The 17,736-nt window shown below is 39.0% G+C and overlaps 1 protein-coding gene across 4 annotated transcripts in view; it reads right to left on the minus strand.

Moving 5' to 3' along the window:
• Positions 1-17,614, minus strand: part of EXO1 (exonuclease 1) — a 31,010-nt gene extending 13,396 nt beyond the window's left edge. For all 4 annotated transcript variants that reach the window (XR_011996326.1, XM_072732885.1, XM_072732884.1 and 1 more), the window contains exons 1-10: positions 17,395-17,614; positions 16,599-17,043; positions 15,501-15,674; positions 13,653-13,772; positions 10,822-10,945; positions 9,718-9,855; positions 8,209-8,421; positions 6,756-6,943; positions 5,961-6,057; positions 2,415-2,640 (exon numbers count right to left, since the gene is read on the minus strand). Coding sequence is in view for 3 of the 4 variants with exons in the window: in XM_072732885.1 (XP_072588986.1) it covers positions 2,415-2,640; positions 5,961-6,057; positions 6,756-6,943; positions 8,209-8,421; positions 9,718-9,855; positions 10,822-10,945; positions 13,653-13,772; positions 15,501-15,661 (1,267 nt within the window). In the remaining variant the exon portion in view is untranslated. The remainder of the gene's footprint in view (positions 1-2,414; positions 2,641-5,960; positions 6,058-6,755; positions 6,944-8,208; positions 8,422-9,717; positions 9,856-10,821; positions 10,946-13,652; positions 13,773-15,500; positions 15,675-16,598; positions 17,044-17,394) is intronic.
• Positions 17,615-17,736: the final 122 nt, after the last annotated feature.

Genomic DNA, 17,736 nt, shown 5'->3' on the forward strand with positions numbered 1-17,736 from the left:
GCCCTAGAAACTTGTGTGACAAATGTATTCCATGGCATTAGAATAAACCATAAAATTAAATAAAATAGTTGGTTGACGCCCAAGATAGTCAACAACATAGAGATAGCACTAAGGTGCTTTAAATTGATCCAACTACAACTAATTCTCAGCCTGAACAGCTTCCACTCACATAGGAGTAACTGCTCACTACCTATGATCAATAAAATGGCTGGGGGTTCCAAATACTAGAGACAAGAAGAAAATACCTCAAATTTAAAAATATACAGATTTTTAATAATTTACAGAAGAAGAAAACACAAACACCGTAGGATCCTGAGAAAGGTTTCTCCAAGCAGCAGCCACACCAGGCTAACTGCATTTTCCTTCTGTGATAAGGCTGTTGGACTAGCTATTTGGGGGAATTGCGCAGGTTTAGATATTGAGCAGGGCACTTCGGTGTCTCTCATATTATGCTAGTGGACAAGACAGAGCAAAACAACTGGATATTAGTTAGCAAGGAATTACAGCAAGTTGAAGAGTCTTGGAAGACTGCAGGCAACTAGCTGCCTGAATGGTCTGGAATCTAGCATAAGTACTCTTAATGTTGGTATGCTAAACATTATATAAACAAACACATTTTAATCAAAACTCTGAGATATCGGGAGCCATAGTTCTCTCATTTCCAGGTGACACAGGTAATACCCGTATGTGAGTAGACAACACAAAGATTTTTCAAGAAAGGCAGAACAATGGATTATAACAAATTAAGATTATAGCAAAAGAATTGAATCCATATTTAAGTTTAAAATATTACTGTACCTGGCTTAACAACTAGTGGATTTTGATTATTAACCCAGTAAATGCCAGCAAAATGACAGGAATGTTAATAAAAGCTATCTTAGTTTGCAAAAATAAAAGTATGAGCTAAAAGCTTTGCAAAGGACTTGTTTTGTTGTTAGACTTACACTCATTTGTGTAGAGGTCTGAGAAGGAGAGAAGGACCAGCTTATAATTAGCCTTTCCATTTCTACGTATCTTACGGATAAAAATAAAATACCTTTGCCCAACTTAGTATCCTACTCTCAGTACTTCTGTTCAACATCATATTGCAGGTTCCAGAAGACAAGAAAAAGAAATAAAAGGAGAAGAAAAAAATGATCAAAAAGCAAATAACTAAATGTCATCCAGAGTGAAAAAGGAGATGCACAACTGTCTTTATTTGCTGGTGACATGATTGTCTATGCAGAATCCTGTGGAGTCTACGAAAGAGATGTTATGAACATGTGGGTTTACAAGGTTGCCAAACAGGATATTAAAACATAAAAATAAAAAAAAATATAAAAATCATACAGTTGACCTTTAACAACAAGAGAGTTAAGGGTGCTGATCCCCTCCAGTCAGAAATGTGCATATAACTTAACTCTCTAAGAACGTTAACTAATGGCCTACTGCTGACCAAAAGCCTTACTGACAATACAACCAATTACCATATATTTTGTATGTTATATATGTTATATCCTATATTCTTATAAAAAAGCTAGCGACAAGAAAATATTAAGAAAACCACAAAGAGAAAATACATTTACTGTGCTGTATGAAAAAAGTTCCATATATAAGAGGACTTGCACAGTTCAAGCCCTTGTTGTTCAACAATCAATTGTATTTCTAGCAATGAGCAATTAGAAATCAGAATTAAAAATATCACTTGCGATAGCATCAAAAATCTGAAACAGAGGGATAAATTTAATAAAATGTGTTTAAGACACTAAAAACCACATGGCACTGTTGAAAGAAAACTTAAATAAGCAGATCAGAAAACTCAATCTTGGTAAGAAGTCATTTCTCCCCAACCTGGTCTATAGATTCAACTGGATTCCAATCAACATCTCAGCAGACTTAACTGTTTTTAAGTTGACATGTTGATTCCAAAATTTGTATGGAATTGTGAAAAACAGAGTAGCCAAAATAACTTTGCAAAAAACTTAGAGGACTTATATTACTTAATTCCAAAATTTACTGTTAAGCTATGGTAATTAAGAGAGTGTCCTGGCATAAAGACACTGGGCCCCATCATACAGAATGATAGAGCCCAAAACAGACTCATACATAAATGGTCAAGATCAACTGATTGTCAACAAATGTGCCAAGGCAACTGAATGAGGAGAGGGCAATCTTTTAACAACTGGTGGTGGAACAAGTGGATTGCCATATATAAAAAAGGTCAACCTTGATCCTTACCTCACACCATATTAAAAAAAAAAAAATTCAAAATGGATCAACGGCCTAGGTCTAAGAGCTAAGATCACAGAAGCTCTAGAAAAAACAAACAAAAGTCAAAAGAAAATCTCAGTGAGCTTAGGTTTGGCAAAGATTTCTTAAATGTGATTGATACTCACTAATATTTCACAACATACACAACTGGCAAAAATACGTACCATTTCTTGGTCTTTTCACAATGGATGACTTTCTTGGAAGATTTAACCCTTTAATACTGATCACTTGTTCAATGCCCATAGTACTTGGATTTTCCTTCAATCTTGTAGCATCTGAAACACTATCTAGCTCAAGTCTAGGGCAATAATTCCTATGCCAAATGCTATTAATGTTAGATGATTTTTGACATGTTTTGTCATTCCAACTTTGACTTCTTGATTGGGAAGGCTAAAACAGTAAAAAGGAAAAGGATTACTTGAAGAAGGAAAATAATCAAATCATTTCCCTCTCCAGCAACATAAATTATAAGTAAATAATTTATTCTTTTCAATAATTTTTGATGAAATATCTAATAACATTTTTTACTTTGATGGTAATACATTTTTCCATTAAACGTGTCTTGTATTCTTGGGTCTGTTTCTCTTCTAATGAAGGTCAAGTGACCTTGTTATCTCATTTCTCAGAAATAAAAAGTGAATCTTCCTAAGATGTACAGTGCAAGAAATTAAAATGCACTTGAAGAAATGTGGCCAGAAAAAAAGTACTTTCAAAATTTGAGTATTATTTCAAAACACAATACCAATTAGTTTAACAATCATCTGGAAATAAGCCTCTAGATAGTCATTTATATACACTTTACAAAGCGCCTGAAAGTTAAAACCATAAAGTTGTATATTTAAAGTAAACTACTTGGGTATACACAGTCTCACAAAAAAGTTTCTCTAAGAAAGAGTTTATTGCCAGTTAAGTGCTGGTAAACAATCACTCTCAATGCTAATATAAGTTATTCACAATTACAACATATTCTGGATGATAATGACATAGTAAGAGGCTATCAATGACACTCTAACAGAGAAGAGGCAAAGGAAAAAATGAACAAAGACATAAAAATATTGGTACTCAGGGCATGAATCCTACTTGACAAAAATCCCACCTGAACTTGGAATTTAATCTAAGTCTCTCACTTAAAGAAAGGATAAAAATAAATAAAACAAGGTGACATTATTCAGGATACATTTTAAGGATTAATAAGGACAGTAATTTAGAATAATTGAGTGAATGGTTATCAAAAACAGCTTCAGCTTAAGGATAATGGCTCATGGCATTAGATCCCACTGATTTTTCTTGGTGTTTTTTTAGATTTTATTTATTTGGAAGAGAGTGAGAGAGAGCCAGAGCAAAAGAGCAAGAGAGAGCATAACATGAGCAGAGGGGAGTCTGATGCGGAACTCCATCCCAGGACCCTGGGATCATGACCCAAACTGACAGCAGACAATTAACTGACTGAGCCACCCAGGCTCCCCTATTGATGGTTTTATTGAAAAAAGAGAAACAGACTTGGAAAACCAAATTTTAGATAAACAAAAAGGATTAATTAGTTTGGCACAATTAACCGTTCCTACAGAAATTTCTCTGATGGCCGTCTTAGTGAGCCACAACATTCTTGTTAATGTCTGGATATATTTAATACAACCAACTATTTTAGTTTCTGAGCCAAAAAAAAAAAAAAAAAAAAAAAAAAAAAAAAAAAAAGGCTTAAGAATCATTCCTAATGAAATTATAATAGCAATAATTCAAATGTGTAAAGAAGATTGTACACTTTTCTGTCCTTTGATTATCATCTCCTAAAACAATAAACAAACATAAACTCTATCTGCAGTAAAATTCGGAGATACCTGTATTGTCCAAACCATAGTGAAGACAGAGTATAGAGAAATTTTTGGAACCTAGCAGAAGAGAGATCAAGCCCAAGTGTCTGCAGAAAAGAATCCCAAAGGGAAGTCAATTTCACCTACAAAAACATGATACAAGCTCAGGAATTTAAGGTACCAGGGATCATGCAGGCCCCACATGGAGGAGGGCTAAGAAGAGGAGGCTTATTTGACCCCTGGGCCCTCATCTTCTACCTGACCATATAGACAACTCACACCTAACCCCTTCAGAACAAGAGCAACCGTTTAGTTGAAACCCAGAAATATAACACAGATATAGTAGCAATTTAGAAGGTGAGAAAATCCATTGGTCTAAAGACAGAGGTCAAATGAAAGGCCCACTCCAACTCACTTTCCCTAATACCTGCTCTCAAAATGCAAACTGCCATATTTACATGTTAAGCAGAAACTGGAGGATCCCTTTTTGGAAAAATGGAACTGTGCAGAGAAAACACACTGACATTTGGTAATTCATAAAATCAAGCCAGCTTGTTGGCAACCAGATCACCCAAGAGTAAAGCCCAAGGCTGTAAGCCCACTCAACTGCACAAATCTCAAGCTTCTCAGTACCTCTCTCAAATAGGAACAAATGGACAAGAAACTTCAGATGCCTGAAGAAACGCTCCACCATGAAGGGGAAAAGGCCAAAACAAGTAGAAAAAAAAAAAAAAATCCATTCAGAGCAAACAGAATGCAGAGAACAGAAAATGTGCAAGAGATTATATTCTCAGAGAGATCTGTAACACAGAATCTTTAAAAAAGTACAATTAAACAATGTACCCTTCAATAAGAAAATGAAAGCAGAAAAACATTCAACAGAATTTTTGGCAATGACAGGGATGTTCCGGGCTGTCCATTATGGTAGCCACTAGTCCCTAAGCACTCTCAAGGTGGCCAATGCAACTTCAGAACTAAAATTCAAATATTGAATTTGTTAATTAACAAATTAACATTAATTTGTTAATTTGTTTCAATTAACATTGAAAATGTTAATTAATTTGAATAGCCTCATGTAGCTACTGGCTACTATACTGGATAGTGCAAAGCTGGAAGACAAACACTTCCCAGAAAAATCACAAGACATGAATAAGACAGAAAAACTTGAAGATTAGGAAATCTAATATCTAATTAAGAGAAATTCTAGAAAGAGAAAACAGAGAAGAGGAAAGAGTGACCTGAGTGTAAGGTTTACATGATTTGCGTTGATAAACATAAGGTTCTTTCCTAGTGTCATTAGGGATTTCTGCATAGTGCATAATGTGAGTTTTCTGGATAGATAAGATATAGTCATCAGAACTTAGTGAAGGAATAAATATGAATAGGAAACAGTCTGAGAAAGAGAGAATGGTGGTGGTGGTGGTGGTGAGGTGTCAGAAAGAATATACACAATTGGGCAAAAGTAGAATAGGAAAGGTCTCAGAAACACAGCTCAGAGGCACTCAATGAATATTTGTGCAGTGGTGAGGGAGGGAGAAAACAGCTTTTACTTAATGGGAATATTTCTAGGCTTGAATCTTCAACTATGCTAAGTGTCAGAGGCAAATGGGGTGGGATGAGAAGGCATCAAATGCTTATAGATTCAGACGAAATGTTCAGCTCTGAAGGTCTGGTGATATATCATGAGGCTGCTTTTTAATTTAAGGAAATTAGCCAATATATCTATGTTTTAAGACAGATAATTTCTCCAGCATCAAGTTTTTTAAACCTGCACTCTGCACAGTGCTGGGATATAGAGATTCTTAGAAATGCTTACGAAATGAAGTCACAGTTCCTGAGACATAACTAAAACATGCTTTCTAAAAGTGAAGTCATTAAAAAAAAAAAAAAAGATGTTACCATAGCAGTGTCTGGATTGTAGTCATCAATCTGTTCAAAAGTGTTTATATCTTTATTTCCAAGGGCTATTTGAAGAGCAATGGAATCATCAAAATACCTAGGTTGGTAAGATTAAGGAAAAATGCTTTTATTAACAACCAAATAATAGTGTATTAAGATAGAAAAGTGTAGTCTATGGTTACAGAAAATCTTCAGTTTCAGGACCTCAGCGGATCCTTCTTATTTTCCACGCTCAGCATGACTGAAATACCACATGCATTGTTTATCAGGCTCTATTTGTCATTGCCGGAGCTGGCCATTTTTGGAAGCAAAGCCTCAAGTCAACACTTCTTTCCAAGAGAGATGGGGAGGGAATCCTGGTCACCATCTATGTGACTCAGGGCTCTGAATCATCTATGTACGTGTAGCCAGGGACTGTGAGCAGGGCATCCTCAACTGGTGTGCTCACGTGTCCACAATGCCCCCCCCCCCCCCCCCCCCCCCCGGAATGGAGTGTGCTGGCCAAGAAAGAAATGTCACCTTTCAAGTACCTTAAGCGGCTGACTGTACATGTTTCTGTTAAGGCAACTGAAGCAATTAATTAGCACATTACCATAGATGAGCCTCAGGTTTATAAACAAAAAGGTGCTCTGAATTTTCACCAGCATGGCAATTAGAATGAAAAAAACATAGAATTCACTATAAAAAGGAAGTAAAGAATAATCTGCAGGCTTTTTACTGAATGCCTCACTAAAAAATCATCATAAAAATATGGACGAAGTGCAAAATTCTACCATTCTCATTCAGAAAGGATACTGCCCAGCGTAGCTTAGTGTTTCAGGATCAATGTCATCTTCATAGGCATTCAGAGGGATGAGTTTCCTTCTGATGGGATCAAACACTAGCTGATAAAGGAAGGTATTGTTGGCTCGAATAAATCCTTTGATGTAATCTTCTGGTACGGTTATATTCATCTTAAGATAGTGTCCAATTTTCTTGATTACCTAAAAATGGATGTAAAAATATTTACTAGTTATCTGCAAATACAGAATGCGTCATTCCCAAGACCAACTGGTTTACATCAGAGGCAGCTGAGGAGAGACAGAAAATCGATTGATTTTAAAGGCATTAAAAGCCTCTACCAGCAAACATGATCAGGTCACATCACTAAAAACTCTCTGTAACAGTATTTTCTTCAATTTTTCTATTATAAACCCAAAGAATGAACAAGTCAGTTACACATCAGGTTTATATTCCCAAGTGTGACAATAAGACACATTCCTTGCCCTCAAAGTCCCTTTCATCCAAAAGGCAAAGTACAAACATACAAAAGCCCCGAGAATCAAAAATGAGGTTGACAATCTAACTTCTGTTAGTCATAGGTGATTAAAACTGGAAGTGGTTTAAATACTTCAAATCACACTCTGAGAGGAAGAAGGGAAGCCAGTGGCCCTGGAGTCACCAGCTGGCTAGTGCATGTGGCTCCACACCCAGCTCTGCCACTGCCTCCTCACCAGAACTACCCCAGGGGAGCAGGGTTGGGGTGGCAAAATGAGCTTCTTCAACATATGCTGATTTTTCTTAAGGTAAAGATATCAGAGAGATGATAGAGGTGGTTCAGGTGTCTTGGTTTTCCAGAGGACACAGGGCACATGATGCTGCATCAGAGAAGTAGGTATGAAAACCCAGCTGTCTTCTATCAAGCCTTGTTAAGGAAATTTACATAAATGTGCAATTCCAGTCATAATTTTCATGTTTTCAGAAGACAAGGCTATTTTTCATTAAAATATGCTATGTATGTTAATACATAAAATACATGAATTTATGATTATTAGCTTTAAATTAATAAACAGTGTATCTTTGTTTGAATTTGATTTAGTAAATACCAACAGCTATAACCTATTTAACAAAAATTATTGTCACCATGAGCCTTAAAGAGTGGATCCTGAGACCAAAAAGTTTGAGAACCATCACCACAGAGAACAGGACAGAAACTGAAAGATTATACATTTTAACAATTTTATCTAGAACATTTTGCTCTTAAGTCTCTTGATCTTAGTCTTCATTTAAAAAATTTTGCCAATTACTTAAAGCAGGTCCATCAGTTGCCAAAAGCTAAATTGTAGTGTTTTAGTCATTTTGTCCTTGTGATAACACAATATGGGCTACTGATAGGATAGAATATTTAAAGTTGTTATTCTGAAGGGCTTATCTATGATGTAAGAAACACTCCAGAAACTGAAGAGGATGCTGGGTGATTCACTCCTACCTTTACAATGTCTGGATTATTGGCTAGTCTTAGCACTTTGCAGGCCTTTGCTAATCCGATCCCACGCAGTGAGGAGAGGTAGTCACAGCCTGAGAGAATGCACATGTAACGGAACTTCTCCTCCGTGAACACATCCCCAAGCTGTCTGCACATTCCCAGCCGAGCCTGGTCAATTTCTAAACCATTTCCAAACTGGTCCATTTTTAAAATTACCTTCAAAAGGAAGGAAACTGTTAATATCTATAAGGGTCATTATAGTTTTTCATTAATTCACTGCAATATTTCTAAGAATTCTTTCTTGTTCTTTATCAGCACTGAGAAAGGAGAGGGAGGTAGGCCAGTTAATTACTGTGAAATCTGCAAATAAATTAAACTGAAGCACAGGCTATGACAGACAAGGTTGTGCACCAGGTCTCCTTTGTTCTGACTCTGGGGAAAAGAATGCCCTTTCTGTACCCTTTACTTTCTCCTGACATCCAGGGTTGTCATGGCAATCAAACAGCAATTCATACAAAAATCCTTCTTATTTTTTTTTTTTAAAGATTTTATTTATTTATTCAGGAAAGACACAGAGAGGCAAAGACATAGGCAGAGGGAGAAGCAGGGCCCCTGCGGGGAGCCTGATGTGGGACTCGATCCCAGGACCCCGGGATCAAGACTTGAGCCAAAGGCAGATGCTCAACCACTGAGCCACCGAGATGTCACAATCTTTTTCTTAAAGTAATATATGCTCATTGTAGAAAATTTGGGGAACATGGAAACTCAGGAAGAAAACAGAAGTTGCCTGACATCTCTCATCTATCACTGTTACCCAGCATTAATCCTTTGACAGATCCTCCTAGTCGTCTATGAAATATAGATATAAACATTGGCAGGGGCAGCCCCGGTGGCTTAGCGGTTTAGTGTCGCCTTCAGCCCACGGCGTGATCCTGGAGACCCGGGATCAAGTCCCACATCGGGCTCCCTGCATGGTGCCTGCTTCTCCCTCTGCCTGTGTTTCTGCCTCTCTCTCTCTAGCTGTGTCACTATGAATAAATAAATAAAATATTTAAAAAAATAAACATTGGCAGTAACAAAAATGAGATCTTGTAGTTTTGTATCTTAATTCCCCCTTACAATATCATGATAAAATTTCCATTAAACAGTTTTATACATAATTCTAAATAACTACAAAGCATTCCATGAGATAAGTTATTTACATCACTTAATTGAAAAATAAAGCATATTAAGTAATACTAATAACAAGAACAGTAAGTGCATGCTCTACTGAAGGATTTGGATAAAACAATAAAACCTTCTAACCTTAAGGGCTTAATCTGAAAAAGCATTCAGAATTGTCAAGCCGCAAAGTCCTTCTTTCCATTTTAAATAATTATTAGCATTGCAAGCAGGTATTAACTGCAGGATTAAATAAAATAATGATTCCTGGAGAGGAAAAATCTTAGCTCCTTGCTTTACACCACTGCTAACTGCACAGAAAAGCAGCATGTAGTAGTTGTAGTTAAGTACCTTTTTACAGCCAAAAGCGAGGAGGTCAGAGTCCTCTGTAATTATAGCTTGTACAATACCAGCTTTGTTAAGATAGGCCAACTGTGCGTCTGCTTCGTATGGAGCCACGAGACAATCTACTCCCTGGGACCGAGCAGCCTGCCAGAGAAGGTCATGGTCAATCTCCAACACAGAGTGTAGATCTTATTACCAGCCTCAACATGTGCACGCTGCTGTTATTTTCTGAAATCATTTCCTTTGGAGCAAATTTTTCAACTCTGAATCCTACGTATACTGAACTAATCATATAGCCACAAAGATTTCTCTTTTCAAAAATCAACTTATAGGAGAAAATATTGCTGCACCTTCAGAGGGAGAAAAACAACTACAGGCCAGAAAACTTAATTATTTCAAATTGTAGAAAGCTTGCATCTTAAGAATGGCTATGCTCCAAAAGCATAGAAGACATTAATTTGGGGGCTCTGAATATATCTTCCCCATAAAAATAACATGTTTTCTTTTCAGACGACAAAAGTATCTGACACTGTTTTGATAAAACTACAGAACTTAAACACTATATTTATTTTCCCACGTTTACCAAGCAGTCTGAACAGAGGGCTGAGGAAGGGGAAGCAAGGGCTGGGATTGCCGGCCTCGGAATATCTATGGTAGTATGAAGCTTCCATGCAGAAGCAGGCTGAGGAGACTTAGGGTCTGCGAGCTCCTGAGGTGAGGCTGGTCTGACCAATCCCACAGCCTACGAGAGTGGAGGTGGTAAGTGTTGAAGACAACACGGCAGTGGGGTGAAATTGGCCCTCTAGGAATCATCCTTCCATCTCTATGGAGCAATGTGTCCACGGAGCTCAAATAATCCCTTAATGAGAAAGGGAGAGCATCCCCTAGTCCTTACTCTCCTCAGATTTCCCGCTTGGAGAGTTTTGGACTCCTCTCCTCTGTTGAAGGGTACTGCTCCCTTCCTTCCTGAGCCCTGCTCCCTCCTCAATGTTAGGCCTGGAATCATTTCCCTCCCTTCACTTTCCTGCTCTCCCATCAACAAATGACTCCTAATGAGCTTTGATGGACTTAGCCACTTTTTATGTTGGCTTCATTTCTTCTTTGGCTTACTTTGATGACTTTGTGGGCCATCGCATGTGTGATATTAATAGAACGGCTAAAACATTCTCTGGCTTCTGAGACTTTGCCCTCACGAAGAAGCTGTTTTCCCTTCAGAAGATTGGCCTGTCGTCTTCTGCAAGGGGAAAAAAGAAAAATCAAGAGTCTGACTCAAGAAACTGAAATTTTCCTAGGAGAAAAAGTTTGACTCCTCTGAAGTGTTTACCAGGTGCCTGAGAACATGAACCCAAATCTCTTGGGCTTCTAGGTAACAGATGCACACACAAGTGTGTATCCTCAGACTTCCACAGCAGTGCTGTAGGTCAAAAGAAAATGAAGTAACACCCAAGAAAATGTGAATCAAAGCTTTCGTACCACCAATACTAACTTTCAAACACAAAAGTGCACCTTTATCGACATACAAAGGACTTGAGAAATACTGTTTCTGTGAGCTTTTCTGTGGGATCTACTAGAAAAAAAAATTCAGAAAAACCAAAATAGCATCTGTATAACAACTGTCTATAACAAGCAAACGTGGTAATTTGTAGAATCCATACTAAATACGGTTAAACAGGGAGACAGTGAGAGTACACATTCTAAGAATATAGAAGTAACATTTTTAAAATGGGAAAAGAGCACATGCAAAAGAAGAAATTTTAACTGTTTTCAATAATCATATTGGAAGTGGTACTATAGGTATTTTATTCTGAATCTACTGTTGAGTGTAATAAAATAACTACACTTATTTTGGGATAAAACAAATGAGCATTTATGAGATACTGCAACTTCATCACCTCTATCTCCTTGAAAGCAAGGATCCTCGGTATGAAAGAATGGAGATAAAAATGCATTACAGAAGTAGAAAGCCTGTAGTCTGAACTGGAAGAATCAGTCAGAACTCATGAGGTTTTAACTTTAAGTAAATGTGCACATATACACAAATTCCCTAGTTCCACTTTTAAACTGGGTTCCACAGATGAGACTTATAGAAAAGGATTTTAAGTGCCTCTCCCACTGCTACAGTGGCACATGGAAAGGTGATCCTACAAGGACAAAAAGAGTTCACAGGTCAGAGACAGACAGCTGTAATTTTTTTAAAGCCATCTTTTAGTTTAACAAGAGAAAATTACTAAGTATCTACAATTAGAATTAATAACACGGTGCGGGGCACTCAGGTGGAATGTGGTTTGGATGCATCCCTTAACCACACCACCTTGGGGCTGTCACCCATCCTTTTAGAACTGACCTAGAACCTATTCATTTTTCATTAAGAGCATACTTAGTAAACTGTACATTATTTGTAATAGAATGTGGACTCAGACAGTTTCAGTTACTCCTCTGTAAATAAACTTTACAAAGTTCTGGCTTTAAGAATCAGGAATCAGAGCCCTCCAACCTGAAACTGATATAACATTGTATGTTAATTACACTGGACTTTAAAAAAAGAATAAAGAAAAAAAAAGAAGAATCAGAGCCCCCCAAGTCAACTAGGTTGAGAAACCTAGATCTGTAAAACTCTTAAGCTGATTCTAGACCCAGAGAGAGCAAAACTAGGAAAGCAGCCCCTAAGAGAATGCTCCCTCAGTGAGACTTATTTCTATGAAAGGTAGTGACTCACACTACCTTTGACAACTAAGCCCAGTGGTCTTTCCTACATAGAAACAAGGACTCCTAGGCCTAAAAACAAACACAGGAGGAAAAAAAAAAAAAAAAAAGAACAGATGACTGAGGTGGGATAGCTGCTTTATTAAAATACAGAAATTCTTTCTAAGGTCTGCTGTTAAAAAAATGACTAGAATCTGTTAAATATGAATAAAATTTCTAGGATACCTATTAAAAGAGGAGAGAATGCATCATTTTTCAACTAGAAACAAGAGACAATACAATAAGGGTGGAAAAAGAAATGATTCAGAAGTCAAGCAAGGTAGAAGTTACAGTAAAAAACAGAACAGAGAGAGGACAAATGTAAAATACCAAGTAAGAGAAATAATGTATTAAAATACATTAGTAATTAATGGTCAATGTAAAAGGAACAAACTCTATTTAAAAGATTTTTAAAAAGTAGCAAAGATTGACAGAATGGATAAAAATAAACAAAACAAAGGGTACCTGGGTGGCTCAGTCGGTTAGATTGAGGCTCCCCACTTAGCAGGGAGTCTACTCTAGATTCTCTCTCTCTCTCTGCCCTTCCCCCACTCACATACGTGTTATATCTCTCTCAAATAAATAAATCTTAAAAAACAAACAAACAAACAAACACCACCACACATGGCAATGTGTTATGAGAGGCAAACTTAAAATCAATGATGTAGTAAAGCTAAAGGTGAACAACAAACAGAAAAAAGTCGTGGGTATGCTAATATCAGATAGCACAGACTTTAGGGGGAAAAAAAGCCTAACTAGAGGCTAAAAGAGTCATTATATATTGTTTCAGTTTAACCACAAAAATGTAATCAATTCTAAACTTGAATGTAACCAATAAAACCACTTCAAAATAAAACAAAAAGTGGACAGAACTATAAAGTAAATGACAAATCCAACATCATACTTTTCTCCATAACTTATGAATTAAATAGACACAAATAAAAAAACAGATGGAAAACAAAACAGTAAAGATACAGATTTGAGCACCATAATAACTTACCAGACAGATTTACAATCTTCCTCTTAATAATTGGAGAATACACATTCCTTTCTAGCACACATGGAACATTTAAAGAAACTTGGTCAATACTAGGCTATAAAGCAAGCCTCAACAAATTAAAATTTAAGAAAATTCGTATACAGACTATAATATCAGATCTTAATGCAATTAAATTAGAGTGAATAGAGAATCAACTTACTCTCTTCTAGACTTTTCCACTTCCTTCTTAGAAGGTAAAGTACAGCCATCAAAAATGAGAACAGGCTTGATCCCATGAGAGAGTAACATATTTACAAATTTCATACAAAATCCTACATACCTATAAAAATACAGAAACATGCATTAAGGTGTGTGGCATCTTGTAAGGTAATAACTCTCACTCTTTTTTAAAACCAGGTAAGACAGATTATGAAAAGAGAAGGTTTTTACCATGTAAAAAATAGGAGAAAGCAAATATAAAATCATAATAGATCTTACAGCAAATTCACATATTTTTTAACCAGACAGAACACAAACATCAGACACCTGAAGCACAAATCTTTTCAGGTCAGCATATTAGATCTTGAGCCTTACAATGGTCATAAAGGCTTATCATGACACTTTTCCAAATTTTCTGACCTTTTCTGATTAATAACCCCACCCAAAGGTGGATAAGAAAAGAAAAATAAACTCTATCAAATGTGACTTTTTAGTTGCTGTGAGGAAAAAAAAAAATTCAAGTCCATAATATGTCTTTGAAAGTTCTGAAACTTTTTAGTTCAATAAATTACTACATAGCAGGTCTGTGGAGTTCATCATAGCAGGTCTGTGGAGTTCATCACTGACATCTCTAATAAAGGATATTTTCTGTATTATTTTTAAAGATTTTATTTATTTATTCATGAGAGACACAGAGAGAGAGAGGGAGAGGCAGAGACACAGGCAGAGGGAGAAGCAGGCCCCATGGAGGGAGCTCAACGTGGGACTCGATCATGCCCAGGTCTTGAGGATCATGCCCTGGGCTGAAGGCGGCGCTAAACCGCTGAGCCACCGGGGCTGCCCTATTTTCTGAATTTTGGACGATTCTTCCAATTAGTCGAAAATCTCAGAATCCTCAAGAATTACAAAAACTAGAGAAAGTTCTTCCCCTGTGAAGAACTTTCAAAGAAACATTCAAAGAAACATTAAAGATAGAATGAAAAACTTATAGTCTTCAACTACAATTACAGCTCTTCAAATTCAGTGGCAGGAAAGAAATGGCCTTCAAAAAAAAAAAAAAAAAAAAATCCCAGCAGATGGAGTGGTAGCAGTGTCCCAGTTCCTTCAGATCCCACACATACTATATTCGAGGTCACTTTTGATCACATTAACTTCATAAGCCTGAAAGCCCAAAACTTTCACCATTCAATACTCTCCCCCTTTCCTCCAGGAAACAAACAGCATTAACACATTTTACCCATTGTTCATTGTGATTAACTGAGTCATATCAAGATCCAGGTGTCTTCCCTCTAGGACATAAATTCCATATTGCAAAAAAGAAAATTCATTAATGGCGATGAAGTCACTCTGGAAAATCTCCGTTCTGAAATTATACTTGTTTCTTTTTGTAATGTAATGTTTCCATGTAAAAAATAGAGAAGATATTAGTCCATTGAACACATCTCCAATGAGGTTGCAGTTATGACTGGATATCAGCAAGGCCCACCACTCTGGGCCCCAAGTAAACAGTAGTCAGAACACCTTGTCCCTTTGAAGCAACTGCTTTGTTCCGCAAACAGGACTCAGCAGTGTGTTGTCTGTATCCAAGAACGTGGGAGTCTAAAATGGATTTTCAGAACGCAGTTAAAAAGTTTTTTAGGTAAAGAATAAAGGACACAGTCTTTGGTTTTTGTCTCCTGGTGCCTTGATACTATATCACAGAATGAAGTCTTTTCCTGATTTGGCAGTGTTCTCAGTCTCACTTCTTGGTAAACCTGGCATTGAATGAAAATGATCCCTTTCTGGAAAAAAAAGGCAATACAAGTCTGATTCTCAGTTGGCAAAGAATTAATACAAGGTCCAAACTTACTTGTCAGTAGGTTCACCTCTGGCTAGGTTTTCAGCACAAGCAATAGCTCCTTTGTGAAGCCAGCAATATGTATCCACAGCTACTACCTGTCCTTTATACTTCCGCACGTGGATGGGCTCAGAAGCTTCTTTGATAAATTGCAGTAATCCATGTATTCCCATACTGCCAAGTTAACTATGTGATGTGAGAGGAGAAAGGAAAAACAGCAATATTTAGGAACAAAATATATTTACCCAAAAGGTTTAGAAAAGTAAGAAACAGAGCTTGGAAATGGGTATAGCAACTGTTATTGCTTAGATATTTGAGAATCCCTGCTCTTTACTACTTTAACCGGGCTCCTCCTTGCCAAGAATTCCCAGTCTGGAATATTTATGCTAATCACTAATTCTGCCACTTGACAATTCCTTAACGTTTATTCTTTCCAAAGTGCTTTCCCACCTGGAACCATAATGTGTGTTCCAAGCCGTTAACACACTACTATGCACATAGGAAGTGCTAAAGGAACATGAATGTCTAGCTCTCCAAAAAGGCATTGTTAGATCTACCCCCTTCCATCTAGGAAGAAGTCCCTAAGTTCCTTCTATACAGAAATTCTGAAGCTGGCTCAGACCTTTCTGAAGCAACTACAATTGACTCTTGAACAAGGGGGGGGGGGGTGTATTTGTTCTCACCCCCACCCAGTCGAAAATCCACATATTATTGACTCTCCCAAAACTTTTAACTACTAATAGCCTACTGCTGAGCAGAAGACTTACCAATTACATAAATTCAGTTAAGACATATTTTGTATATGTTTTATATACTGTATTCTCAAAGTAAGCTAGAGAGAAGAAAACTTTATTAAGAAAACCACAAGGAAAATACATTTACAGTACTGTACTGCATTGATGGGAAAAAAAAAAAATCCACCAAACAGTGAACTCTGGCAGTTCTGATTCCAGTTGTTCAAGGGTCAGCTGTAGCACTCACCCCCACTCCTCAAGATAAAAGGGAAAAGCAATGGGGCCCGCTGTTGGGCCTTTCATGATATAAACCTCTTCCAGCAGACGTTAAGTTTGGGGGGCACGGAAGAAAGAACAGGTCAGAAGTCAGCCTCACCTTGATACGGTATTAAAGCTCTGAGCTCTGGGTCAGCGGTGCAGTCGCCAGTTGTGGAGCCCGGTGGAGGATTCTGATTCTTAAATACGGCAGGTAATTTGGATGCCCGCGTGACCCGAGCCACGGTTTGGGAATAGCAATCAGCCTCCTACCTCTCCTCCAACGCCTCTAAAAAGAGTTTTCTCCCCCTTTGAGGGAAACCGATGTAGCACACATTTAGGAAACGCGAATGTCTCTTCTAAGCTAAGTAAACGCGCCCGCATAGACGTCTCCTCTTCAGCGCAGAATGAATGGGCCGGCGCCAGCGCTGGGCGGGCATCGTCTCAGTGCGCCCACCGGCCGCACGGGAGCTGCAAGCACACCCGCGGCCTCACCGCTCCGCTCCTGTCCCGGCTGTGCACGGGTGGTCCGCAAGCCCGTTCCAGGAGACACGCTTTTTTTCCGCCTGCGCATCAAGAAGAAAATTCACTGTCCTTCAAGACTCGGGGGGCTGCTGTGAAAACCGGGCTGCTAGCCTGGGCGGGAGCCCGCGCACCGGCGACCCCCGCCCCTGCACTCAGGGCAGCCCAGCCCGGCCTGCTGGGCGATCAGCACTCGGGACCCTGCGGCCGCGCGGCTCAGAGACGCGGCGGACACCCTCCTCCCGGTGCCGGATGACCCGAGTCCCGAGAGGACGCCACCCTGGGCCCACACACAGCCCGCTCCGCTCCCTCCCCGGGAAGGGCTCTCCCCATCCGCCCCAGAGCAGGCGGCCGGGGGAAAGCTCCGAAACCTGCCCCCGACGCCCCCAACTCACCTGGGCCGGAGCACCCGAGGCTGAACACCGGGAGCCGGGGAGATGCGCGCTCCGAGGACTTTTTAATTTGCGCGGGAGCGCCTGAGGTCCCGCCCCAGCGGAAGTGACGCCAGAGCGCTCCTCGGCGACGCCGGCTCGGCGGCTCGCGGCCTCCGCTTCCGGACCTGGGCGCCGCTCCTCGCGGGACCCCCGGCTGCCGCGGCCTGCGAGCCCTTCTGGCGGGCGGGCGGGGCGGGGTGGAGGGCCTGGCCTTCCGGACCTGCCAGCATACTGTGCGGCCTTCCGAAGGCGCGGGCGGACCTGGAGCGGCTGGCCCACAGGAAACGGTTCCCAGAAGTCGGT

Source organism: Vulpes vulpes, chromosome 13 (assembly GCF_048418805.1).
Source record: "Vulpes vulpes isolate BD-2025 chromosome 13, VulVul3, whole genome shotgun sequence".
Classification (NCBI taxonomy): Eukaryota; Metazoa; Chordata; class Mammalia; order Carnivora; family Canidae; genus Vulpes; species Vulpes vulpes.